This window comes from Dipodomys ordii, unplaced genomic scaffold (genome assembly GCF_000151885.1).
Source record: "Dipodomys ordii isolate 6190 unplaced genomic scaffold, Dord_2.0 Scaffold24, whole genome shotgun sequence".
NCBI classification, from domain to species: Eukaryota; Metazoa; Chordata; class Mammalia; order Rodentia; family Heteromyidae; genus Dipodomys; species Dipodomys ordii.
This window is the reverse complement of record NW_012267240.1, coordinates 4,545,138-4,572,213: the sequence shown is the minus strand read 5'-3', so window position 1 is coordinate 4,572,213 and position 27,076 is coordinate 4,545,138. Positions and strand designations below refer to the sequence as shown.

Below are 27,076 nucleotides of genomic sequence, written 5' to 3'. Positions count from 1 at the left end.
GGGTCCGGACGGTGCGCCTCGCTCCAGGGCCGGCCGCCCTGGCTCCGGCTCCCGCTCCCTCGGGCTCGAGGCTCCCAGCGTGCCCGGCTCCCGCAGGCCGGCCACCAGTTGCGCACCCGGCCCGTCCAGGGGACGCGGCCGACGCGCTGGACCCGCGGGGGCGCACGGAGGCCGCAGGTAACCCAGAGTGTGGGGCGTGTTTTGGATTTCGCCTTTTTCCTGGATATTCGGGGGGGGGGGGAGTTCCCACGTAGAAATAAAGGAAAAGTTTCCTCCGCAAAGGATAGGGCTCTGCGCGGGGAGGGGTGGGGATGCGGCGGCCGCCGCCGGCGCCGGGCGCCCGCAGCGCGCGGGCACCGCTGGAAAGCACCTTGCGCAAGGGGCTCACGAGGTGCGGCTCCGCCCCCTTCCTCCGCCTTCCCGGATCCCGGGGCCGCCGGGTAGTGCCAGGCTGGGCAGCGTGCGGGGACGCAGGGATCCGCGCTGCCTTTTCCAGCCGAGACTCGGTGAGTGCCCCGGGAGGGGGGGGCGGTGGTCTGTCCGGAGGACCTGGCTGCTTGCTCTCCGCCCAGATGATGGGTGCATTTATCTTAGGCAACTGAACCCCGTTGGGGTTGGCTCCTGGGATCAAGTGGACTGCTAGGGTTGCATGGGGGACAGTCACAGATTTTGATCCAGCAGTGGAAGAAGTTGCTCTTGATAGAAGCAGAGGGAAAAACAAGCTAATAGGTGGACGCACTTGCTTGACACCGCGGTGGGTAGAGTCGTATTTGCCTAGTAGAATGCAATCCAGTTCCAGTTGACTTTCTAACTCCACGGATTGAGATTGTCTGCGGCAAATTCTGACCAACGATCCTTAAGGACTATGGGCCTGTAAGAAAATAGCCTAGTAGAGGCATCTAGAAAGTTTGAAACAGAGTGGCTTTGCTTCTACACTGCCAGAATGCAGCAGCATTCTGGGCCTTTGCAATGATAAAATTCGGTAAGAGATGTGCCCCCATGGCCAATGTACTATTTTGACAAAATAACAATAAAAATAGCCCTTTTAAATGAGAACTAACACGAGGTATGCCCTGTGGTGTCAAGCAGAACTATAGCTTTGACTGTGTCTGAACAGTTTTGTGCTTCTAAAATTGACATGTTTCTGTACTGTTAGGAAGTTGAAATTTTTACTGTGAATTGTGTCCAGGCCTATCTTCCTAAAAGTCTTTATTGCTGAGCTGGAATGCCTTCACCATGTACACTTCTTCTAGGTGATACTGATGTTGCCAGTTCATAAACTATTAGCATTTGTCTGCTTAATCAAGGTGGGAAAGTACTGAGGATTTTTGTAGGAGTGTTTAACTGCCTGACCTGTTGTCAAGGTTGCTGGGTCTCACTGGATCTGTGTGACTGAAGCCTTTGATTGCTAAGAAATCAAGCAAAGTCTGAAGAGTCTCAGTGACAAATGCTCTTCTACTTCCTACCCTGCCTTCCCTCTGGCTCCACATCCCTCTCTTCTAGTCTTGGGGAGAGTGGGTGTGTCTTACTTCTTCGTGTTACTCACAAATGCTTGAGATTTTCTGTAGGATTTAAATGTCAAAGCTGGCCTTTCTGTTGAAGTTCCTTTGAGCTAGGTGAAGTTCAATTGCCTAGACCTTTTGTCTTTCTTTTTCTTGAGTCGGTAGCACTGGGAGCTTCTTTTTCTATCAGATTCTGAGTTTGTTAAGTCAGTCCACAAGCCTTTGGTTTTTTCAGCCACGGGAGGCTTTAGACTATTGTTGTTTGAACTTCTGTTTTTCTTAGCTGATTCTAGAAGTAGAAACTGCAACTAAATGGCTCTGTGAAAGCAAAGTGTTGGTCCTTTAACCTAAGAAGTTCCCTTCTTAACGCCACAGATGCCAAGCACTTGAATCACAGTCTCCCACAAACATGCACAAGATATCTGAGAGGGAGCTGTCAAATTTTCTAGATTAAGTATTATGATAAGAACTCATCAAAGTGGTTCAGAAGTTTCTGCCTTTCTTCCTTTTTTCTTTGTCTCTTAGCTACATCCCACTCAGAGAAAGGAGACCAAGGCAGTACTTGCATAGCCATGGCTGGAACTCAGAAAATGAAAACAGCCACAGATGGCTGTTGATTTGCTGTGTAGCTAAGGGGGGATGAGAGGGGGTTGCAAAGAGGTGAGATAATTGCCTAGCAGCATGCAGGCAGTAGCCAGGGACAATGAGATGAGATGTGACTGCAAACAGTCTTGAGACTAGAGGAATATTAGGTTGTAGGATGGAAGACAGACACCTTGCCTCAGATACAATTTATATATCTGAAAGGGACCCTAGGTACCATTTATATATCTGAAAGTGACCTTCAGGTACCATAATGATAACCTGAATTAATTGGTTCTTTTGTCAAATGAAATACATTTACCTAGGCATCAAGTGGCCCCTTACCAGGGTAGAGCACTTCCTGGAGCTTTGAACTGAAATTCCTACATGATGGATGCGCATGGGATTGGCAGAGTGTTGCATGTGTTAATTCTTGTGATTTTTTTTTTGTTGTTGTTGTTATTTGCTTTGCTGATGCTGGGGATGGAACCCAGGGGCTCCTGCATGCTAGAAAAATGCTGTACCTCTACTGATCTACATGCTTAGCCCAGCTTGTGTTTTTAGGAACCTGAGATATCTTTCAGAGTAGGGCTGGGAACTCAGTGGTTAAATTTAGACATGCTTTGAAATTCTCTTAGACCTTGTCTTTTCTACTTTGGAATGGAGTTGAGTTGTGTTGAGATCAGAGGAATGATGTCACCTTTTACCTACTTTATCTTCTTATCTACTGCTTCCTGAATGTGGCACTGGATTGTGCAGAAGAGCCAAAATACAATTTGGGCTAATACAGTCACTTGATCTTAATCTGGGACTTACTTATCATAGTCTTGGCTTTCCTATCAAAACTTATAGTGGTTCATTAGTGTAGATATTAAGTTAGCTTCTGGGACTTTGATGATCTGGTCTTAGGAGAGGACAACTGAAGCACCGAAGACATTAAGAAAGATTAAGAAATCTCCTTTCCCAGAGCTGGAATACCAGTCTGCTGCCTTCATTTCTTTTTGGAAGTGTATGTGTGGGTGTGGGTGTGGGTGTGGGGGGAACTGTTTAATTCATTTGCATCAGAATGGTTTGAAACTTGACCTCATATTCTTAGATTTGCTGAGATTAAAATCCATTTGAAGTTGGATGCTGGTTGCTCATGCCTGTAATTGTAGCTATTTTGGAGGCTGAGATCTGGTGATCACAGTGGAAGCCAGCCAGGGTAGGAAAGGTCTGTGAAACTCTCATCTTCAGTAAAACTACCCAGAAAAAGCCAGAAGTGGCACTGTGGCTCACGTGGTAGAGTGCTAGCCCTGAGTACAAAGAGGCTCAGGGACAGTACACAGGCTCTTGAGTTCAAGCCCCAGGACTGGCAGACAAACAAACAAACAAAAACCATTTAAAATATATTGCTAGGCTGGTATACTCTTTCTCCTGTCTGTCTTCTCTCTCCTCTCCTCTCTCTCTTTCTGGTTTTAATTTTATTTTCTTACTTCCTGAATTTAGTCCGGTGATTCTTTCTCTTTAAAGTCACCTGAGGCACAAAAGCCATAATGATTCGTGCCAGGGTGTGACTTTGGGAAGCACCTAAAGTATATTAGATTGGAAGCTGGGAAGAGCTGGGCTGCTCTTCAGGGTGTTTATGTTTAGTGAAAGTTTGTTTGTAGTAGCTCCCTCTGAGCTGATGCCAGGGTGAGCAAGCTCTCAGATTTCCCCCAGCCAAGGGAGCCAGGGCTAAAGATTATCTAAAGTCCCTTTCAAACGGATACTGCTCTCCACTTGAATTTACAACTGCTGTTGACAAGGAGATACCATTTTATAAACAAAAGAATAGGGGAGCCTGTTCCCAACCTTTTCATGGCCCACTGGTGTCTGATGCAAATACAGATTTAGTAAACTAAGTGTGTCTTCTTTTTGTAGACTCTCCAGGAAACGCCACAGTGATGGAGTACATGAGCACTGGAAGTGACAATAAGGAAGAAATTGATTTATTAATCGAACATTTAAACGTGTCCGATGTAGTAGACATCATGGAAAATCTCTACACAAGTGAAGAGCCCGCGGTTTATGAGCCTAGTCTGATGACCATGTGTCCGGACAGGAATGAAAATGAGGAGTGTTCAGAATCTGTCTTGCTCAGTGGCCAAGAAGGGCCTTGGTTGTCATCCGTCAGATATGGAACTGTGGAGGATTTACTGGCTTTTGCAAACCATATATCCAATACCTCAAAGCGTTTCTGTAGACACCGACCACAAGAATCTGGAATTTTATTAAATATGGTATGTGTTTTTGTTCTGATCAGCTGAATGCTGCCTGTTCAGGCATTTGAACATGGTTTAGGCTGGCTTTTAGGCCTGCTTCTAAAATGTGTAATTTTTGCTAAGAATCACTTCTGTGTTTAAAATGCCAAAAATCTTCATGAAAAATTCCATTCAAAGACTCTTGATCATAATTTAGCTTTAGTTCTGCAAATAACTAATTAAGAGTGTGAGGTAAGCACCCTACATATACCTCCAGCCCTTAAAAATGAATTTTAATTGGCTGGGCACTGGTGGCGCATGCCTGTAATCTTAGCTACTCAGGAGACTGAGATCTGAGGATTGAGGTTCAAAGCCAGCCCAGAGAGGAAAGTCCGTGAGAGTCTTATCTCTAGTTAACCACCAGAAAACCAGAAGTGGTGCTGTGGTTCAAGTGGTAGAGTGCTTGCCTTGAGCTGAAGAGCTCAGGGACAGTGCTCAAGCCCCATGATTGACTACAACAACAACAAAAAAAGAATGAATTTTAATTAGATGAATATATATTACAATATAATTATATAGAACCATGAAATGTTTTATAAGATTATATTATTTGTAAGATTATATTATATATTGTTGATATAAAATACATTATTATATATTATTGAAGATCTATTTTTTACCAGTCCTGGGGCTTGAACTCAGGGCCTAAATGCTGTCCCTTAGCATTTCACTTAAGGATGGCATTCTACCACTTGAACCACAGGTCTATTTCTGGCTATTGGTGATTAATTGGAGATAAGTGTCTTATGGGCTTTCCTGCCTGAGCTGCCTTCAAACCTCTAGCCTCATATTTCAGCCTTTTGAATAGCTAAAATTACAGGTTTGAGCCACTGGCACCCAGCATATTTTTATAGAAAAGAAAAGCTTAATATGAATCCTTTAAAGGAGAAAGGAATAAACACTGTATCTTAAAAGTCTGGATTATTTGTTCCTTCTTTCTTCAGAAATATAATAACAATATTGACTGAATTTAGTCCTTGAAGAAATGTTGTTTGTAGGTGGTTAAATAGCTAATCCACAGGTTGACTCTTTAATTGGCTTTGAGTGCCACATGATGTAATTACTTAGTCATTCCAAGTATGCAGATTAATCCAAAACACTGGGTTGCTAAGGTAGTCAATGGGGTGGTGTGTTTAGGTATGCCAGACCCTCCCCCTTAATATGTCAGAGGTGAACACAGGTGCTAGCTAAAGGTGATCTAATTTCATAAAAAGAACTGTTGGCAAAGGAGTAGGTGGTGATTTGTAAAGTGTGCTTGTTGATGAAAGTGATTCTTGGCTTTGGTGTGTCCAAATGGCAGAATGGCCCTTGCTAGGGAGTCCTTGCTAAATGAACAGAGTACTTTAATTATTTTGTTGTGTTGCATTCCACATTCATTTAATGGAAAACAACACAGTAATTTAGGCCAGCTATCTCTTGAGTTGTTTTGTTAGAAGACAACTGTGTATGGCTCACTGTGGAGCAAGATGGCACTTTGCATTATTGTTGTATGGCTTCCATTGGTCGGATTCTACAACTGCATCTAGTGGTTTGCTTTCAGAATAGTACTTCCTTTTACAAGTGGGAAGTAATCGTTTGTGCTTAGAGCTGTACCTGATTTTTTTTTTTCTTTTTAGCTGAAGAAGAGCTAAATAGGGCTGGAATGAGGCTCAGTGGTAGAGAGCATGCTTAGTCGGGGCAAGACCCTGAGCTTTAACCTCCATCACTGAAACAGGCCAAATATTGCTGGAGGACTGTGGTTCAAAGTAATGTACCCATGTACAATGACAGAATTTTCTTGTATTTCCTTTATGTATTTGTTGAATGAAAACATTTAGAATAAACAAATTATCTTTGCCAAACATTCCGGGTTGTATAAATGAGCAAATTGTGTATGAGAAAGAAAATTTAATAATTGGAAGCACCACAAAGGCAGGAATCTTGAAAACTTTAAATAATAAGTAAATACACACACATTATTCTAGAAATGATCAGGGACTGAGTGTGATGGAGCATACCTGTAATCTCAGCTACTGGGGAGGTAGAGTTAGGAAGATTGTGGTTTAAAGCCAGCCAGGTTAAAGTTAGTGAGAAACCCTATGTGAAAAACAAACCACTAAGCAAAAGGTTTGGGTGTGAGGTTCAAGTGGGAAAGTACTTGCCTACCATACACTGTGCCCCAAGTTTAGTCGCCAGTACTGCAAAAAAGAAGCAGAAGGAGAAAGAAGATGATCAGTTAAAAATAGTAAAATATAGGGGCTGGGAAGGTGGCTCAGTGGTAGAGTGCTTGCCTTGCATGCCTGAGGCCCTGGGTTCGATTCCTCAGCACCACATACGCAAAAAGAAAAAAGCCGGAAGTGGCACTGTGGCTCAAGTGGTAGAGCGCTAGCCTTGAGCTGAAGAGCTGAGGGACAGCGCCCAGGCCCAGAGTTCAGGCCCCATGACCGGACCCAAAAAAAAAAAAAAAACTACATTAAACCAAAAAACAAAGCAATTATATATCCACAGTCTGCATAAACAAAACTTTACAAGGTAGATGATATAATCATAATTTTCTATATAGCTCAGTATTAAACAATAGTTATATAGCCCATAATAAAATAACCATCAACATCAAGTTAACACAAATAGTGATCTAAATATATTGGGAAAATGGAGTACAAATAAGAGAATATGAGAGGGAAATGGAAAAATGGGGGGGAGGGAGAGGGAACTTTAATTTAGAGAAGACAATGGTTAAGTTTCTTTTAAAAACAAACAACAATGACAAAACAAAACAAAATAAAACAAGACCCTTGGGCTGGGAATGTGGCTTAGTTGTAGAGTGCTCATCCGGTATGCATGAAGCCCTGGGTTCAGTTCTTCAGTACCATATAAACAGAAAAGGTTGAGAGTGGTGCTGTGGCTCAAGTGGTAGAGTGCTATCCTTCCTTAAGCAAATGGAGCTCAGGGACAGCACTCAGGCCTTGAGTTCAAGTCCCAGGACTGGTTAAAAAAAAACCCCCACGAGCCTGTGTGTTTTGTGTTTTTTTTTTTTTATTTTTTGAGATTTTGTTTTTAGATGTGTTGTTGTATATTCTAACAAAAAAAAAACTAGCTAAAATGCTGAAAGAACTTACTTCTGAGATGTGCATTCTAAAAACAGGAAAAGGGGAAAATAGAGGATTGTTATTTCTTCCTTTGATCCTTATTTTGAATTTTACTTTTAAAATCATTAGTATATGAACTTAAAAATATTTTCTTGAGGGGCTGGGAAGGTGGCTCAGTGGTAGAGCACTTGCCTTGCATGCATGAGGCCCTGGGTTGGATTCCTCAGCACCACATACGCAAAAAGAAAAAAGCCGGAAGTGGCACTGTGGCTCAAGTGGTAGAGCGCTAGCCTTGAGCTGAAGAGCTGAGGGATAGCGCCCAGGCCCAGAGTTCAGGCCCCATGACTGGACCCCCCCCCAAAAAAAAAGTAAAATATAAAGCAAGAATATTGAACAACAGAATGGATTAAGAGGAGGATTTTATTATATGTAGATAATGGTTAACTTTCCTGCCTCTGACATTAAATATGGACTACATCCTTGTGATAGGTGATACATAGCTCTGTGCTTCATCAATAATGTCCTATGCACTGATACTTGTCATCTCTGACCCTAGCCAGTCTAGGATGAGATGGTAACAGGGCTTGCTTTTCATTTCCTATCCTCTTCTGTGGACCCATTCTTTGATCACGATCATGTTATCTTCCTCCTCCTGTCTCCCTGTCTAACCTTTTTCCCTTCTTGCTGTCATTTGCTGTTCCCTTTCCTGCTTTATTAGAGAATCACCCACCCTCTAGATTGGTTCCAAAGTAAAATCTATCTGTAAAGTATACCTACATAGAGATGGAAAACTTCCATTCAAACAGTCATCATTCAGCTGCTAGACATGGTTGGCACTCTCACAGTAAGGGTTTTAGGTGTTAGGAAAGGGAGTTTGGAGTGGTCTGTGCTGCAGGGAGCTCACTGTGTGGTGCATGCCAGAGACAAGTGAACAAGCAGTTTTCACACAGTGTGCTCCATCTCAGTACAGCTACACCCTGATTGTTCTGGGAAAGCTTGGGCAAGATGTCTCCCATGGTCCTGAGTATGGGGAGGGGTATGGGAGAAAGTTAGCATGGGAACAGGCTTCCAGGAACAATTGGTATCTAAGCCAAGGTCTGAAGTATTCAGTCAGCTAGATGAAGTGGAGAGTGTCTCAGATGGAGAGAACAGCATATGCAAGGGCCTGGGGGCATAGAGATCTGGAGTTTTTAAACAGCCAACAACCACAGTGCTGCAGAGTTAATTAGTCAGGGTGGAGAACCAGGAATTGTAAAAATATCCCAAAGCAGAGGCATATTGAATGGTACTCTGTGTGTGTGTGAGCGCTCGGCGCACGTGCGTCTGTGCATGTGCTATTTTCCTAATATAATATTTGTTAACGATTCCACTGACATCCAGAAAGACCCAGGGAAGGAACGTCGGGAGACTAACCTAGGAATTGCTGTGTGTTACAGCACAAAGTTATTTTTTTAAATGATTGTTTCATAATCTGTCCTGGAGATGAATAATCCAAGATGTGTTTCAGAGTTAAAGGACCCCAAAGGACTCATAGAAACTGGTATGAGATGCTGAGTGATGTTCCTTGGGGTTCAGTCATAGAGTCAAGGATTCTCAGGGTTGGAGACCTTTGAAAATACTTCAGTCCAGTCCTCTGTCTGATGTTTGGATAACTCAACTAATCATCTCTTAGAATGGGTAGAACATTTTTGAAGAGATCATTACATACTGGGTCATTCAGTCATATTTGCTGAATTCTGTTAAGAAACTTCTTCTTTATATAGGACTAAAATCAATCTCTGACTTCCTCCTTGCTGTTCTACCTAGTCCTACTCTTAGGCTATAATGGTGAGTAATAGTAAGGAAGGCTGTGACCTCTCCATTAAAGTGCCTGGGTACGTAACTTGCCTCTGATTGACATATAGGGCTAGTTATTTCATCCCTTCATGTCTTAGTTTACCTACCAGTAAACATTATAGCATTTACCTCCTTAGGCTGCTGTTTGATACAGAGAGCAAGTCCATGTGACCTACTGGTATACAAGGAATATTCAATGAATGCAGACTCTTGTGGTGGTAATATACAGTTGTTGTTTTTTTCCCTACAATAGTCCTTTCAGTATTTTAAAACCTGCATGGTCTTCAGATCTCTCTTCTTCCATATCACTTCTAAGTTTGTCTGCTACTACTCACACATAGCAGTGCCATTTCAACTCAGGCCTCTGCCATCAGTCTTATAGCATCCTATAAGACTTGAAAATGAGTTCCATTAGTTGCATAGTAGGGTTGAGCTCTGTTTGCCTTTGTTCTAGACAAATGGCCTTGAATATAGCCCAGGATCACATCTGTTTCACACCAGTGGTATCCTGTATCCAGGATAGTTTAGTATAGCTGGCAGACACCTGGGTGAGGAAGACTGCTTACAGGCCTGCACGTAAGATGCCTTTGGTTAAGTTGAAGCATTAGCAGAGATAAATAGCATGGAGTGCTGTCTGATTGCTTGGTGGAGCCACTAGAAAGGACATTTAAAAGGAAACAGATCCACCTGGGGAAGGTCGAAGTCTAGAGAAAGAACCAGGAGCTCTGCAGAGCTACACTCTGGTTGGGACTCACACAGCACCAGGTGAGTTCAGAGTCTGTCATCAGAGTAGTGGTGGGAAACACAGGGTGCATGTAGCAGGATCCCTAGACACAAGGTATAAACTGGGGGCAAAGTGACTGGCAGGGGACAAGGCTCAGGTGTGCTCACTGCCCTGTAAATGCAAGCTTGTAATAATGAGGTTTTCATCATAGCTCAAACTGATTATAGCCTGTGGAGCACCATAGGCTCTTATGCAAAGACTGAAAACTAGTCTTTGGTGTTTAACAGACCTGAGTTCAAATCCTGTCTCTGGTACTGACTAGTGTGAGTTGCTTAACCTTTTGAAGTTGGTTTCCTCATCTATGAAGTGGAGATTAAAATAGTCCTTACCTCAGAGGATGGTCACAGACTTTGATGAGCTAAAGGTCTGAGTGCAAGGTTTGGTTTCTTAAGTATCTCTTGTTATGTGACTATTAATAATCTTCCATCCTCTTGGGGCAGAACTAGAGGGCAAAAATGAGTTATAGAAGATTTAGTTTGGACAGAAGTAAAACATGGATCAAGGTGAGTTTAGACCCAGGCTGCAGTGAAATTAGATCTGTTTATACATAAGAAAGGAGCCACCAGTGAACACAAAGTGAATGGTTCTGTCTGAATGAGGAAGGAACTACATTCTGGAATCCTCAGGACGCTGCAGAAAGAGGGCTCTAGCACCGGAGGTGACAGCTGTGGAGTGATGGTGTTCCACACATCTGTACCCTTTCTGTACTTACCTGTATCCCCTCTACAGGTTCCCACACAGCAGAAGCACTCAGGAAATATTTCAACTTAATGACTTGGCATTTCTAAACATTAATACTTATTCTCTGCTTCATTCACTGACTAATGGCTCATGTTTGCGGGATGTGTGGCTAAAATTAGCAATAATGCAGGCTGAGTGAATAACCCTTCCAGTTACTGGGACTATGCCATTAATGGCCAGGGAGAAATCCTAGGAATCTGTAGCTGAATCAGGTGTTCATTCTTCTCCCCTGGGGTGGATTTGGGGTTTTCCACACTCCCCTTGGGCTGCTTCTATGCTTGAAATAGCTTAATGACTTGTCAGAATTTCATAATTCTTGAATTCATACTCTGAAGCTATAATACTGCTCATTATATTTAGAGAGAAAACTGATACCTTGGGAGACTAGTTAGTTATTCCTTGACAGTTTTTAAAGGACTATGTCCCAGGTTATATTCCCCATGAACCATCAGATTCATTTGTTTTTCTTTTAAGTATGTTTTTTTTTAATTTAAAACTTGAGTTCTACTATGTGTATGTGTGGGGTGGGATTCATGTGCATGTGTATGCCCTGATACTAGGGTTTAAACTCAGGGCCTGGGTGCTGCTGTCTCTTAGTTTATTTGCTCAATGCTAACATTCTGCCATTTGAGCCACAGCTCCACTTCTGGCTTTTGGGTGGTTAATTGGAGATAAGAGTCTCACAGACTTTGCTACCCAGGCTGGCTTTGAACCTCGATCCTCAAATCTCAGCTGCCTGAGGAGCTTGGATTACAAGTGTGAGCCACCTGTGTCTGGCTTGAGTTCTACTTTCTCTGCTGTAAAATATATAAATCTTAAATGTCTAATCTGATGATCTTTACCAAGTACACACATTTTTATAGTATACATTGCTATCAGGATACAACTTGTCATGTTTTAGTTGACTAGTTTAATTTTGTTTCATTTTTTTTCTCTGAGTTGACTTCTGTTTTTGCTGTTGTTTTTGTTTTTCCTCCTGTGCAGAGAATCAGACCCATCCATCTAGCACCCAATTACATCCAAGCCCCAAGTTCATCATTTCTGAAAGCTTTGGTTCTAAGTATCTGCTTCCCCACAAACCTCTCAGGTGTCAGAGACCCTGTCTGGTTCTTTCTTGTTCATGGCTGCATACGCAGCACCAAACCCAGTGCCAGGCATGCATTAGGCACATAGGAAATATCACATGAGTAAGTCAAAGATAAATAAATAATTCTGCTCTTTGTTTATGTAGCATTGCCAACTCATGGTGGTAGCATCTCACATTGTTTTCCATAATCCTCTGCGGTTCTCAGTGAGTTTCCATGCTCTCTGACCTGTTTGTGCTTTGTGTGTGAGTAAGGGCCATGCAGACAAACAGGTTAGCGCATCTTAATAGAAGCAAGTCAAACTGCCTGTGCAGTTGCAACCTTTGTTTTCAGTCTTTGAATCACGCTAGTCATTCTCCTTAAGTACATATTCACGTTCTATTTGGCAATTAATTACTCATGAGTACTGGGAAATAAGACCAGGTCCAACCAGAGATCTCTGTCTGTTACATGCTTTCTGCTTTCTCTGTCTTAATCAAGTCTAAATATAGTCTGTAAAGTGTCAGAATTAGACATAGGGCTATTAATTTTAAGTGCTGTGTGTCAAGAGGCTTCTGAAATAACCTGCTTCTGTTGAGTGGGCCTTTGAAAAGGAAAACTTTGTGGACAGTCTCATCATCCTGTCTTTGTATTTTCTCATAGGTGATCACTCCCCAGAATGGACGCTACCAAATAGACTCTGATGTTCTCCTCATCCCGTGGAAGCTGACTTACAGGAACATTGGTTCTGATTTCATTCCTCGGGGAGCCTTTGGGAAAGTGTACTTAGCCCAAGACATAAAGACTAAGAAAAGAATGGCGTGTAAACTGGTATGTGTATTCATACTGCTTGTGTTGACTTTCTGGCTTTCATTTGCATTGACCAAGGCTGTGTTCCTTAGACTGAATCTTACCACAGTTTCCTACATCAAGACATTGAATTGTTGTCTTCTGGATTTGGTGGCTACCTGGGGCCTTTTGGCTCCTACATCTCTGCTTAGAAGCCAAGTTATTTAATGTATTTATCTAGGTTCTGGGGCTTGAACTCAGGACCTGGGCTCTGGCCCTTAGTCTTTTCACTGAAGTTTAGTGCTCTACCACTTGAGCCACAGCTTCACTCTGGCTTTTTGGTAGTCAATTGGATATAAGAGTCTCTTGAACTTTCTTGCCCCACCTGGCTTCAAACTCGTATCCTGACATCACAGCCCCACCCCTCTCTCTCTCTCTCTCTCTCTCTCTTTCTCTCTTGTCGGTTTTGGGGGCCTGAACTCTGGGCCTGGGTGCTGTCCCTCAGCTCTTCAGCTCAAGGCTAGCACTCTACCACTTGAGCCACAGCACCACTTCCGGCTTTTTTCTTTTTGCTTATGTGGTGCTGGGGAATCGAACCCAGGGCCGCATGCATGCAGCTCAAGGCTAGCACTCTACCACTTGAGCCACAGCACCACTTCCGGCTTTTTTCTTTTTGCTTATGTGGTGCTGGGGAATCGAACCCAGGGCCGCATGCATGCAAGGCAAGCACTCTACCACTGAGCCACCTTCCCATCCCCCTATCACAGCCTTTTGAGTGGCTAGAATTACAGGCATGAGCCACTGGCACTCAGCTAGGAATGCATTGGTGTCTATAACAGCTTGGATGACATCTTCACTCAGAGAGGAGTTCTGCAATGGAAGAGTAAAACTGTGTGCTTTTGTCTTGTCTGCTAGATAGGGGATCAGCTGAGAAGCAGAGAGTTTAAAAACTACAGATTTAAAGGGCTGAATATACCTATTACTGAGAAGACTGGACCACTTCTCACTATACATAAACCAGAGTGCTGCCATTTTGGAAACCCACTCTGCAGCATCTCCCTACTTTGAGCATGCATGCTGAGTGTGCCCACATCATGTGACCCAGTAATTGCCCTCTGTGGTTCCACCCAACAGAGACATGTTCATATGATCATCAGGCTCTCCTATATTCCTATTAGCACTCTTTGAGGAATCTCAAACTCAGAAACTCCCAGACACTGAGCAGTAGAATATTTGCATTCTGAAATACTGGACAACAAAGCGAATCAGTGATACAGCTGTGTTAGTGTGGATGCATTTCACAACCATGTTGTTGATCTAAAACAGCCAACACAAAATAAGATCTCTTGTAGGAATTGGGTGCTAGTAGCTCACATCTATAATCTCAGCTCACCTGGAGGCTAAGATCTGAGGACTTGGGTTTGAAGACAAACCAGGCAGAGGAATATTTGAGATTCCATGTCCAATTAATTAACAAAAAGCTTAGCTAGAAGTGTGGCTCAAGTGGTAGAATGTGAACTAGGAGCAAGCAAGCTGAGTGAGAGCCAGAGTTCCTGAGTTCAAGCCTTGGAATCATCTCCTCCTCCCCCAAATATGAAGAATATTTCACATACATAAAGGAGAGAGATAAGCTAGGTGCTGAGATATTGGAGAGCAGTGACTGGCAGGAATCAAAGAGGGATTTCTAGGATACTAATAGAGTTCTATATTTTTATTTGGATAAGGACTGTGTTGTTGAAAACTCATTGAGGGCTGGGAAGGTGTCTCAATGGTAGAATGCTTGCCTTGCATGCATGAGGCCCTGGGTTCGATTCCTCAGCACCACATAAGCAGAAAAAGCCAGAAGTGATGCTATGACTCAAGTGGTAGAGTGCTAGCCTTGAGCTGAATTGTTGAGAGACAGCGCCCAGACCCAGAGTTCAGGGCCCATGACTGACAAAAACAAAAAAGAAAACTCATTGAGTTCAATAGTTGCCATTTGTAAAATTTTAATGTATGTTTGTTTTACTTTAATAAGAGTAAAGTAAATTAATTACTTTAATTAAAAATTAAAACATACTTTTTCCTATGGTGCTGAGAATAGTACCTAGGGCCTCATTCATCCACACAGGGCTCTATCACTAGTCATCTTCACATTCCCAGTACCAACATATCCTTTTGATTCAACAAAAACTAAAATAAGATATAGATACTATATTTCTGTCTTATCACAATGAAAGGAACACCAAGGGGTAATGCACACCATTTCCTCAGCTATAAGGGAAGCTGAGATTAGGAGAATCTTAGTCTAGGTTATCCAGGTAAAACTTTAAAGCCCTGTTGAAATATACTTAGAGCAAAAAGGCTTAAGGTCATGGTATAGCACCTGCTTGAGTTCTTGAGTTCAAATCCTATCCTATAAAAACATAAACAAAAACAAACTTACAATAAGGCTGTTGAAACTTACATGCTCAAACATGTAAAAAAAACTTGAAGGCACTCTTAGAACCATATTGCCTGGTTTTCAATTTTACCCCCTCCCCAGCCCCCCCTCCAAAAAAAGCAGGGGAATGGCTTTGTGGATTTGTTTTTCCCACAGCACTTATATTTAATATTTCAGGCACATTTTGTTGTATTAAGAAATAAAAACATATAGATAATGAAAATCCCCCAAATCTCACAAGTATGTAGGCTAATGAACAAAATCCTTTCCTTATTATATCTTTCAGAAAATTTCCGTGCATATACATGTGTGTACTTTAAAACTTTTTTTTTTAAACAAATGAGCATGTATAATCTGAACCTCTGAATGTTGCTTTATTTTAACTTAGCACTATATTTTGGAGACATTTCCAAATCCTTATGCAATGAAAGAGCTACTTGTTCCTTATTAATAACTAATTTTCCGTGGGAGGATGGCGAGTGCTTATTTTAAATGCGTAACTGAAGTGAACTGTATGACCAAAGCCTTTATATTATCTCAAACACATATTGAAAAATAGCAATCTAAAGCCTAAGTTCCATAGAATTTATGTGAATCAGAAATGGGAGATTTTCTCTCCTTTTGATCTATTTGCAATTTTCAAATCTTGGTTGAATTTCTGTACCCTAAATGAAAATAGTACTTCATTGTTTTGTAATGTTCCTGTTTTGAATTTTATACCGAAAGCTGAGGCTGATCTGAGGTAAATATTATAACATTTGAAGTAGTTCAAAGTCTCCTTGGAGGGTGTCTATTTGCCTTCTGGTTTATAGATTCACCAATCTTCTGTATTTTTTCTCTCTCCACTTTTCCTGAGATCAAGAATCTTGCTTTTGTGTTCTAGATCCCTGTAGATCAGTTTAAGCCATCTGATGTGGAAATCCAGGCTTGCTTCAGACATGAGAACATTGCTGAGTTGTATGGTGCTGTCCTGTGGGGCGACACTGTCCATCTCTTTATGGAAGCTGGAGAGGGAGGGTCTGTCCTAGAGAAGCTGGAGAGCTGTGGACCCATGAGAGAATTTGAAATTATTTGGGTGGCAAAGCATGTTCTCAAAGGACTTGATTTTCTGCACTCCAAGAAAGTGATTCATCATGATATTAAACGTAAGTATCTTGGGGTTGTATACCACTTGGGTTTAAAGAGCCATATTATCAGGGGGGTGGGGTGGGGCACACGGACTCTTCCTTCAACCTGAAGACCCTCAGTGGAAGGTAAAACAGCTAGCTCCTTTGGAACTCAATTCACCTTGCTCCTTTATGGTGCTGAGACAAGTCTGAGGGCCAAGCTAGGCTGTTAGAGCTCTCCAAGTCAGAGGTAGTGCAGACTCGAGCATATGTCTATTAAGTCCACTGCCTGTGCCCTTAGGATCAAAGGCTTCCAAAACAGTAATTTAGAGTCAGGAGTGTGACTCCATGGAAATACAGTTATTTAACATGTATAAGGCCTACATTCTATCTATCCCCAGCATCTTAAAATACATACACACACACACACACACACACACACACAAATACACACACACACACACACATGTGCGTGCATGCACACAATTAAAAAGGTAATTTGCTTAACATGTACAGTGTACGGTCATTTGGTTTTATTTTGTTTTGCTTTTGGTGCTAGTCCTGGGGCTTGAATTCAGGGACTCTAATTCTTGCTTGGCTTTTTTGCTCACTATTTGAACCCCCAACTCCACTTTCAGCTTTTTGGTGGTTAATGGGAGGTAAGAGTGGTTAATTGGAGATGGGAGTCTCACGGGTTTTTCTTCCCGGGCTGGCTTCAAATCATGCTTTTCAAATGTCAGCTTCCTGAGGGGCTAGGATTACAGTCATGCCACTGACATCCAGCTACAGTTGTACACTTTTGAGGAACAAGTAGCTTTTTAAGTTTGAATGTTACTTTGGCAGTAATCCATTAAATAAGCCCTTTCTGACTGTCTCCTAGAATGAAGACTTGATTCAATATCTAACACTAAATTGAACTAGCCCAACTTTTGATGGGAAAGAAATAGGTGTTTTAGTTTGTTTTAGAGAGGTACTTGTTACCTTATGTGTGCATGCTTATATGTGTCTTCAAATTTGAAGCCGCAGCTCTTGAGCACTGTTACTGTCTTCTATCATTTATGTTTGCCTTGGCAGATTCTTGCCAATGGCAAGATGCATCTCTTTTGGAAATAGCACACCCATTGCACTGGGGATGTATTTCCCTCTGTTCTGACTTGGGACTCATTATTGTTTTCATTGATGATTTCATTTTATGTGTGGGTATATAAATAATCATATGCTAACAATTTCTCCTTGCAGCTAGCAACATTGTTTTCATGTCTACCAAAGCTGTTTTGGTGGATTTTGGCCTAAGTGTTCAAATGACTGGAGATATCTATTTTCCCAAGGACCTCCGAGGAACAGAGGTAATTATGTTCATGGGAAATGTGAGCGTCTTTTTGAGAGTGAAAAAAGTATGTTCTAGAATTGCTGTGGGGAAGAAGGACAAAGAAAGGGAGGGAAAGTATTGCATTGAGTCATTGCTGTCATTAGAAGAAATTTAATGAGCACTTGCTGGATGTGCTATTGTTTCTAATTCATGGTAGTAGTTATAATGTAAAATGTTCCATTATCAACATTTAGAAACAATCTGATATTAATATAGATGTCCTGATTGAAAAGCTAGATGAGGCAAATATTCCAAAATACTTTGAACTCCTAAAGCTGACGTACTTCCTTTTGGCTCCAGACATTTTCAAATAAAGGATACTCAACTTGCATTTTCACAATTCAGCTTTTCAGACAACCACAGAATTATAATTTAACTTTATAGTAGTGAGTTTTACGCTTCTTATGAGTTAAATTATTTAATCCTCCTAACAGCTGTGTAATTAGTGAATGTTGTCATTAGAGCAGATATCATTGTTATTGTTCTTTTTTTTTTTTTACATTAATCAAATAAGCTTGAAGAGATGAAAGCAAAATGTCTGAAGTTACTCAAGTATGGGCACATCTCAGACTTGAACCCTATAATTTCTGAATCTAAAGCTTGAATGCTATGTAACTTTCATTTATTTATTTATTTCATCAGTCGTGGGGCCTGAACTCTGGGCCTGGGCACTGTCCCTCAGCTTTTCAGTTCAAGGCTAGTGCTCTACCTATTGAGCCACAGCGCCACTACTGGCTTTTTTTTTTCTGCTTATGTGGTGCTGAGGAATCGAACCCAGGGCCTCATGCATGCAAGGCAAGTGCTCTACCACTGAGCCACCTTCCCAGCCCGCTATGTAACTTTTTAACATGACTAATATACTATTAAAATATTACTATGGCTGATACTATGAAGTTTTAGTTCAATTAAAGCCTTCATCAATGTGGTCTCCTGGTCAACCATATTTACTGAGGACTGACCACTGAGTCCTATCTTCATCCAGAGATGCTATAATAAAACTACATTAAAACCATTTTTAAAAGCTATAAAACAATCATGAGCACAAACACAGTTTATCTGAAGGTGTTAAATAGCTGTAACATTTAACGCATGTGTGAATGGTAAAGAAAAAAAAATGGTAAAGAAAAAAAAAACCATTCCTGAATCTAAATGAGCTTCTGGGAAATGCTTTCATGGGCTCTCCAGTTACATATGTAATTTAATAGGCTCAGTATCAGGCTGAATTATTGATTTACTTAGCAAATATCTATTGAGCATCTGCCTTGAGATAAGCTGGTGTGAGTGCCAGGGAGCTTTTCTGAGGCTGATAGGACTTTACGGGTCCCCACTGTTTGATGAGAAGATCTATTTAACTTAACTAATATTTTAGAAAGCTATTCTATGAAATGAAATCTAGGAAATAAAATCTTCAGAACTGAACATACTGATGTGAATGTCACATGGTATTTCAGTACAATGCATACATATTGTGTAATCAGGTTAAACCTGTCTTTTCCAACACATCTCACTTCTTTATGGTGACAATTCAACCTTCTTTTTTCTAGCTTTTTTGAGATATACAGTACAGAACATACCAGACCTTCTTACTCCTTACATAACTGCAACTTGGAGCCCATTGATCAGCCTGTCCCCAGCCCTTCCCCAAGCTGGCTTCTAAATTGACCTGAATTGTTGAGAGATCAACAAGGAAGTTCAGATCTCAGTAGGCTGTGATGTGGCTGAGGATAAGTGGCCCCTCTGGCTGCTCTCCACCAACACTATACCACCAGAGCCTCCCAGGCCCCATGGCCTTCTCTCCCCTGGAGGTACCCAAAGGGAATAGAGAAGGGGCTTCTGGTTGCATGGTAGATTCAGGGTCACCTCGTTAGTCTTGGAGTCCAACCAGTGAATGACCTTTAGTAGCTAGTATATATGTAATACTCACTGAATTGCAGTGAAAAAAAATTCAAGATCTTCCTTTCAAGCTAGATTCTGGAAGCCTTTTCTTAACTTCTGAGTGGCAGATGGGACTCTTGTGTGACTGATTTTTCTGACATCATTCCTGAGACCTACCTGGAGAAGACTCTTGATAGTCATCTTTGAGATATTCTGAAGAGAAAACGCAGACATTTTCTTTTTTAGTCTTTTTCTTTTTTTGGGGGGGGGGTCCAGTCGTGGGGCCTGAACTCTGGGCCTGGGCGCTGTCTCTCAGCTCTTCAGCTCAAGGCTAGCGCTCTACCACTTGAGCCACAGCGCCACTTCCGGCTTTTTTCTTTTTTCTTATGTGGTGCTGAGGAATCGAACCCAGGGCCTCGAGCATGCAAGACAAGCGCTCTACCACTGAGCCACATTCCCAGCCCCGACATTTTCTTTTTTAAAGAGTTGTTTTGTCCCCAGACCTTAAGAATCCTTTGCCAAAATACAAAATCTAATCAGACTTTATGCTTATGGTATGTTTTCTTTGGAAACTGTCTCGGTACATTTTGGCATCAATCAGGAATTTAGTGTGGCATTCCAGCCTTTTCCTGGAGCCAGTGTAAGAAATAAACTACATATGGAAAGATGGAAAGTACCTTTTGATTCCTGGCAGTGTGGTCAAATTGAATATTTTGTAAATGCCAGAGAAATACATGTTCCTTTCTGGGATTCTCTACCAGGATCCTTGGATGTAGAATAATAGCATATTTCATGTCTGAATTGCATTCAGTTCAGGTATTGTAGCTGAAGTACTAATACCAAGAACTCTTTGCATGAAGGGAAGAGCTGGCTTTGGTGTTTATAAACTCTGTCTATCATCTTGCATTTGCTCTTTGAAGTTGGATGGGAAGCATGGTAATGGTTATAAAGACCCAACCAAAGCTCTCAACATGCTGAAAGAGCAAATAAGATAGAATTAGCCAGTCAACAACACAGATTTGCTTTCCATCAGAACTTGATACTTGGCTATTGTTGTAGCCCAAGTCTGTTTCTGAGCTCTGACATATAGCTTACAAATACTGATCACTGAAAATCAATCTATATCACTCTCTCTATTCATGTTTAAAACAATATATTGTAACCATGCATATCCAGCGGTTAACATGATACGTTTATTTACTTACATTGTGACATGGTGCAGAGAAAGAATAAATAGTGCATATAAATAACAAATGAGAATTGCTTCTGTGTCTTTTGAAAAAATTCTTACTTTCCAGTCTGGTTTTACCATCTGTAAATTAACATATAATATCACATACACATGTAGACACAGACAGTACCTTTTCCTGGGAAGTGTGTAGTGAGATGAAGTCTTCTTGTCCCAGTCAGTGCCCATGTCTGAGGGGATGAATATTCTACCAGATTCTATCAGTGCCTATCCATGCCTCTAGGTAGCCAGCTTGAAGGGGGTTTAGTCATCAAGCCCCACATTCTCTGGCCTGGCTGTTATGGCTCTTGGTCAGCTTGAGGAAGCAGGAGTTCTAGGCTGAATGCCTGAGGGCCAGCGTACGGGACACCAGGCCGGATCCCAGTGGATGGGTCACCAGGCTGGATCCCAGTGGCAGTCTAGATGTGAGTCACATGGAACCTTCAAAGCCACCTGTGCACAGCTACAGCCCATTAGACTTAATCCTTTTTGCTCAATCCTTGCCTGTAGGGGTGGGCAGGAAGAACTAAGCATTCTCTAGCACACACACACATACACTTTTCTCTCCCTCCCTCTCCCCACCACTCCTGTCCTTGTTCTCTTTTATATGATTGGCTGTAAGAGCAGTTAATATGCGGTCCACTCTTCTGGCAAATTTTTAAGTATTTAGCACATTGCTGTTGACCATGGGGCATAAAGCTCTAAGTTTATTTACTGTTTTAACCATGTGATTCTATGTATTAAGAAAGACCTCAGGATTCAGGTGCTGTGTCTTGGCTCCAGGCAGAGTTTGTGAACACAGCTCAGTTCAGCTGTGGGCTGAGAGCCAAAGGAGGCCTGCCCGGAAGTGAGTTTTAAAAGAACTTGAGCAGGCTTAGGGTGGGGAAACTGGGCAATTTCCCCAGTTTTTTGTCAGCTACTTCTTTACTAATTTACTCAGAAATGTATTCCGGGAACCCTACCCCCTTTCCTCATAGTCATATGACCACCTGTAAAAATTTTTTTTTTTTAAGTTGAATTAAGCTTGAGAAACCTTTATCTGAAAAGCTTGGGGTCAGAAGTGTTTCAGATTTTGGAATACTTGCTTGTGTATAACGAGCAAGATCTTGGGAAGGGAACCCAAGTCTAAAGCACAAAATTAACTTGTGTTCTGTGTACTGTATATAGAGCTTTGAAGGTTGTTTTAGATGGTATTTTTAGTGCACTAGCATTTTTACTGTGACCTGCGACATGATGATGTTCAAGTATGGAAGTTTCCAACTTGCTCAGAAAGCTTCAGATTTGGGAGCATTCTAGATTTGGTATCTTTAGACTAGAAATGTTCAACCTATACAGTTAATTAGAATATTAACTATTCAGTGTTGGGGCCAGCCATAAAACACAGGTTGTTGGTCACTATAGTTTGTTCTTTATCTTTTTCTTTCTTTTTTTTTGATACTGATCCAGCAGATTGAACTCAGGGCTTGGGCTCTGTTCCTTAGTTTTTTGGGGTTTTTTGTTGTTGTTGTTGTTTTGTTTAGTTTGTTTTGTTTTCCTGAAGGCTATCATTCTACCACTTGAGCCATAGCTCTACTTCTGGCTTTTTTGGTGGTTAACTGGAGATAAGGGTCTCAGGGACTTTCCTCCCTGGTCTGGCTTTGAGCCATCTCAGCTTCCTGAGAATTATGGGCACTGGCCCTATCTTTTTAGTTTAGCAATTAATACTTCTTAGAGAAACTATTCATAAAAAATAATCAATGCTTATTCATCCTTGACACATGAAACCAGATAGAACATACCACTGTTAAGATGGCGAGTGTTCACTACTTAATCCCTTTATTACATGATAGGTGGAGATAAGAGGGAATTCACAGAAACAGGTTAGGACCACTTTTGCAGCATTAGACTTTCATTTGTCAAGTTCTTCCCTTCTGAGCAATTGATGTTAATACCCTGCAGGATCTGGCCACTTTTGGCACTGGAGCTAAATAGAGATTTGACAATGAGATTATGGGGAGATGAAGAAGTATAGTCACAGTGTCCTTTAAATAGTAAAGGAGTTAATGTTTTAATTGAAAGATGAACTATACATGATCAATATTTGCAGCACTTGTGGGCATCCCAGGTACTTGGCCATGCTGCTAGATCAGCGACGTGTTCAGCCTATAGAAAGAGTGTTCCTTGTCAGACTTCAGAGACTCTTGCTCTAGCAAGTGTCTCCTGGCTCCTTAGTTTAAGGGAACCCAGCAATGACATCCTCTTCCAAAGGGATGAGGCATGCAATGAATATGGTAGAGATGAATGAGTCATTATCTAGGATTGTCTTGTACCCAGGCCAATGGTATTTCCCTCATCTCTTTCAGATTTACATGAGTCCAGAGGTGATCCTGTGTAGGGGCCATTCTACAAAAGCCGACATCTACAGCCTGGGGGCCACACTCATCCACATGCAGACAGGCACCCCGCCCTGGGTGAAGCGATACCCTCGCTCTGCCTATCCCTCCTACCTGTACATAGTAAGTGCGGGACAGTGCGGGACAGTGCGGGTGGTGGTGAGTTCCACTTGCAGGTGGAGGGGGCAGCCTCACCTCCTTCAGCTCCCACTCCTGAATGCAATAGTGACTTGTGAGAGCTAGCTACAGATTCTTTCTTTGGAGGAGGAAGCTCCATTTTTTTTTTTAATTCCTGCTGATTCTAGGGCTTGAACTCTGGGCCTGGGTGCTGTTGTTAAGTTTTTTGTTCGTTTGTTTGTTTGTTTTTGCCCAAGGCTGGTGCTCTGCCACTTTAGCTACAACTTTCCTTCTGGCTTTTTGTGGTTAATTGGAAATGAGAGGCTCATGGACTTTGCTGTCCAGGATGGCTTTGAACTATGATCTTCAGATCTCAGCCTCTTGGGTAGTTAGTATTACAGATGTGAGCCACCAGCACCCAGCTTGGAAGCTCCATTCTTGCAAAAAAAAAAAAGCTGTTGTAATTGGAATGTGCATTGGACATAAATTATATACTAGTTTTTTATATTGTTATATAAAGATAAAATAACACTTGCTCACATCAGAATAGTATAAATCTGCCAGCCAAGGAAGTTATATATACTCTTTAACACTTTATTTTTTTTCTAGTACTGAGGCTTGAATTCAGGGCCTGAGCATTGTCCCTAAGCTTTTTTTGCACTAGGCTAGCACTCTATCACTTGAGCCACAACTCTACGTCTAACTTTCTTGCCTGAGCTGGCTTTGAACTTTGACGCTCAGATCTCAGCCTGATGAGTAGTTAGGATTTTAGGCGTGAGCCACTGGTACCAGGCTCCCACCCCCAGATTGCTGATTTTCACAGCAGCCTGGTTTATAGTGGAACAGGCATGCATTTCCCGTTTTACCATGAAGAATTCAGAAGCAGACATTTCTTCAGTGACCTGTGGCCACCCCTGAGGAAGCTATTACTGCTTATTCAAACCCAGCATGTACTTTTTTAAGGATCTGAACTGTATCCACTGCAGATCATGGGGGCAGAGGAAATTACTCTCCAGGTGTGAAAAGTTTGCTGCTTAAGGGCCCATTTCTTTACCATTGTTGCTAAGAGAGATGGTTTGTTGGTAGATCCACAAGCAAGCGCCTCCATTACAAGACATTGCTAATGACTGCAGTCCGGGCATGAGAGAGCTGATTGAAGCCGCCCTAGAAAGGAATCCCAAACACCGCCCAAGAGCCTCAGATCTACTGCGACACGAAGCCCTGAACCCCCCCAGAGAAGATCAGCCGCGCTGTCAGAGTCTGGACTCTGCCCTCTTTGAGCGGAAGAGACTCCTGAGCCGGAAGGAGCTGGAGCTGCCTGAGAACATTGCTGGTAGGATACCCTGTTGGATGCAGTGCCCCTGCCTCTATCCCCCTGTCTACCTCAATCCTCAGATGTCGTTCAGGGGGAATAATGAAAGAGTACCACACACTGTAACCTGTAGCCTGTACCTGTATGCTGAGGCAGGAGGAATGCTTGAGTCCCGAAGTTCAGCCTGGGCAACCCCTGTCAAACACACACACACACACACACACACACACACACACACACCCTTCTTGAGTCCTCTTGAGTCCCGTGCATTGTTTGGAAAACTCACCAGAAAACCTTTGGAAAACTCACCAGAAAACCTTAAGAATATTGTTTTAAATTAGTTTATTTTCCACCACATTTCCAGGTTTTTCAAAGCAAATATAAGTAACATGGTTATTAGAAATGGTTTCTTTTTTTAAAAATGCAATAGAAAATACCATTTGGCTTTAAAATAAACCAAGCATGACAGCTCTGCTGTCAGTCAAGTGTGAGGTTCTGTTCTGTTCAGTTATGGCAAGCCCCTCCAGCCTGTGGTTGGAAACCCCTGCAGGCACTGCTCAACACCAAGTGCTGATGCAAGTCAGCTTGCATCATGGTCATTTCTCTATCCCTTTGCCGGCAGTGAGAGAGAGGTTCCCAAGTAAGGAAGTCTCTGCCTGAAGAAGGGTTCCATGGTTGTTACCTTGCAGTCCTTTTTGGTTAAGCCATGCAGGTCTAAACCCAAGTGTCCACCCTGGAATGCTTGCTGGCATTTCTCTGTACTGATTTTTTCTGATTTCAGAGAAAACCACGTGGGCTACTGGAAAATATGCCAGGATTTCTTTTTTTTTTTGGGTCCAGTCGTGGGGCCTGAACTCTGGGCCTGGGTGCTGTCCCTCAGCTCTTCAGCTCAAGGCTAGCGCTCTACCACTTGAGCCACAGCGCCACTTCCGGCTTTTTTCTTTTTGCTTATGTGGTGCTTAGGAATCGAACACAGGGCCTCAGGCATGCAAGGCAAGCGCTCTACCACTGAGTCACCTTCCCAGCCCCAGCCAGGATTTCTTTCTAACACATTTTTTGTCTTCCTGCCTGGTTTATTGATATTCCGTAAGTAAGCCCAAAGTGTGTTCCAAGGTCACCCCTGATCATACTAGAACCAGGGCAATGTCTAATTAGGCCCTAGAGGATGACTTCTTTGCTGAAGGAGCAATATTATTTGACATGTTTCCCTGGCATTTATTTTATATATTAATGTTCCCTTCCTAGATTCCTCATGCACGGGAAGCTCTGAGGAGTCCGAGATGCTCAAGCGACAGCGTTCTCTCTACATAGACCTTGGAGCCCTGGCTGGCTACTTCAATCTTGTTCGGGGTCCACCAACACTGGAATATGGCTGACAGATGGCATTGTTTGCTCCAAACAGAAGCATCATTAGTCTCTGGATGCTGAGGCTACAGACTACCCAGTGGCTCCAGACAGTGAATTATACTCTATCAGGAGTCACAGTGTGGGCCGCAATCACACATGAATGGGACTCCAACTGGCCCTGTGTGTCTTATTTGTGAAGCTATTCTGGTTTCCTCTGCCAGTTCTAAAGGTTCTCATTTCTCAGGTGGTGGGACTGAAGAAAAGATGGAGAGTCTGTAGAAGAATCATTTCTGTTGACTGCTACCATTCACTATGCACTTTGCTTGACATTTTCAGAATATCAACCATAAGGACATTAGCTTAAAATTACTATACTTATTTAAGATAGAATGTTCATTTAATTCAAAATTATGGTTTTGTGTATATTGGTGTATATATTATGTTTAACTCTGAGCCTCATTGATAGATTCTAGTATAAATTAAAGTCATTGTATTTAGAGTAAATAGAACAAGTGAGTATTTAGCAATATGCTTAAACTAGTGTCTTAACCATGGCTGATCAAGTAGGTGCCATCAGACAGCAGGTCACTAGTGAGTTTCTGTTATGTTCCTATGGAAACACTTTGTACTGTACATGCTATGCTTAAAACATTTAAAACGTGATGTTTTGAATGTGAATAAAACTGTGTAAACCACATAATCTCTGTACATCCCAAAGGATGCGAAATGTGACCTTTAAGAAAATGGAAACTATTATAAATTCTTGGTGATGCTACTTTTGTAATTCATATGGCTATTTTCTTTAAAGCATTTGTATATTTATTAAAATAGCATACTATGTATGTTTTATGTCAAATGCCTTCTTGAATCTTTCTTATATATTTTTAACATTGTAAAGTATTTCTAAAGTATGTTTTTACATTATGCAAATGAAACCCAATGCTTTCATCCAATGTGATTGGTCAGATTTACTGAATAAATTCAGTTCTTTTTCTTAATTATCAGAGTGTGATTCTCAGCTAGGATTGGGTTGGGTCACGTGATTGGAGGGAGCAATGTAATGCAGTAGTTAATTAGGAGCTTTGCAAATCCAGTGTTCCTCTTCTTCATTATAAAGCCATTGTTTTTTGACTGGCATGCATTGTAACTTCTGGTGCATTGAAGTAGAGAAGAGAATTGTGAGTCATTGTTTTAGGGCAATTGGGGTTTTGTTTTCTATCTTGTAGTGCATTTGCACTGCCGTGGAATATCTGCTTGCATGTTTTTTACTTATTTGTGTT

The 27,076-nt window shown here is 41.9% G+C and overlaps 1 protein-coding gene across 2 annotated transcripts; it reads left to right on the top strand.

Moving 5' to 3' along the window:
* Map3k8 (mitogen-activated protein kinase kinase kinase 8) lies at positions 1-26,794 on the top strand. Of its 2 annotated transcripts, none has more exons than XM_013014745.1 (8): positions 1-177; positions 3,987-4,345; positions 12,523-12,690; positions 15,954-16,215; positions 17,416-17,522; positions 22,991-23,143; positions 24,224-24,470; positions 25,695-26,794. In XM_013014745.1, the coding sequence occupies exons 2-8, from the start codon at positions 4,010-4,012 to the stop codon at positions 25,823-25,825; spliced, it is 1,404 nt and encodes a 467-aa protein (XP_012870199.1). In that variant the 5' UTR covers positions 1-177; positions 3,987-4,009; the 3' UTR covers positions 25,826-26,794. The 2 variants fall into 2 exon arrangements, with proteins under 2 accessions (XP_012870199.1, XP_012870198.1); XM_013014744.1 differs by lacking the exon at positions 1-177 and adding an exon at positions 434-506.
* The last annotated feature ends 282 nt before the right edge of the window (positions 26,795-27,076 follow it).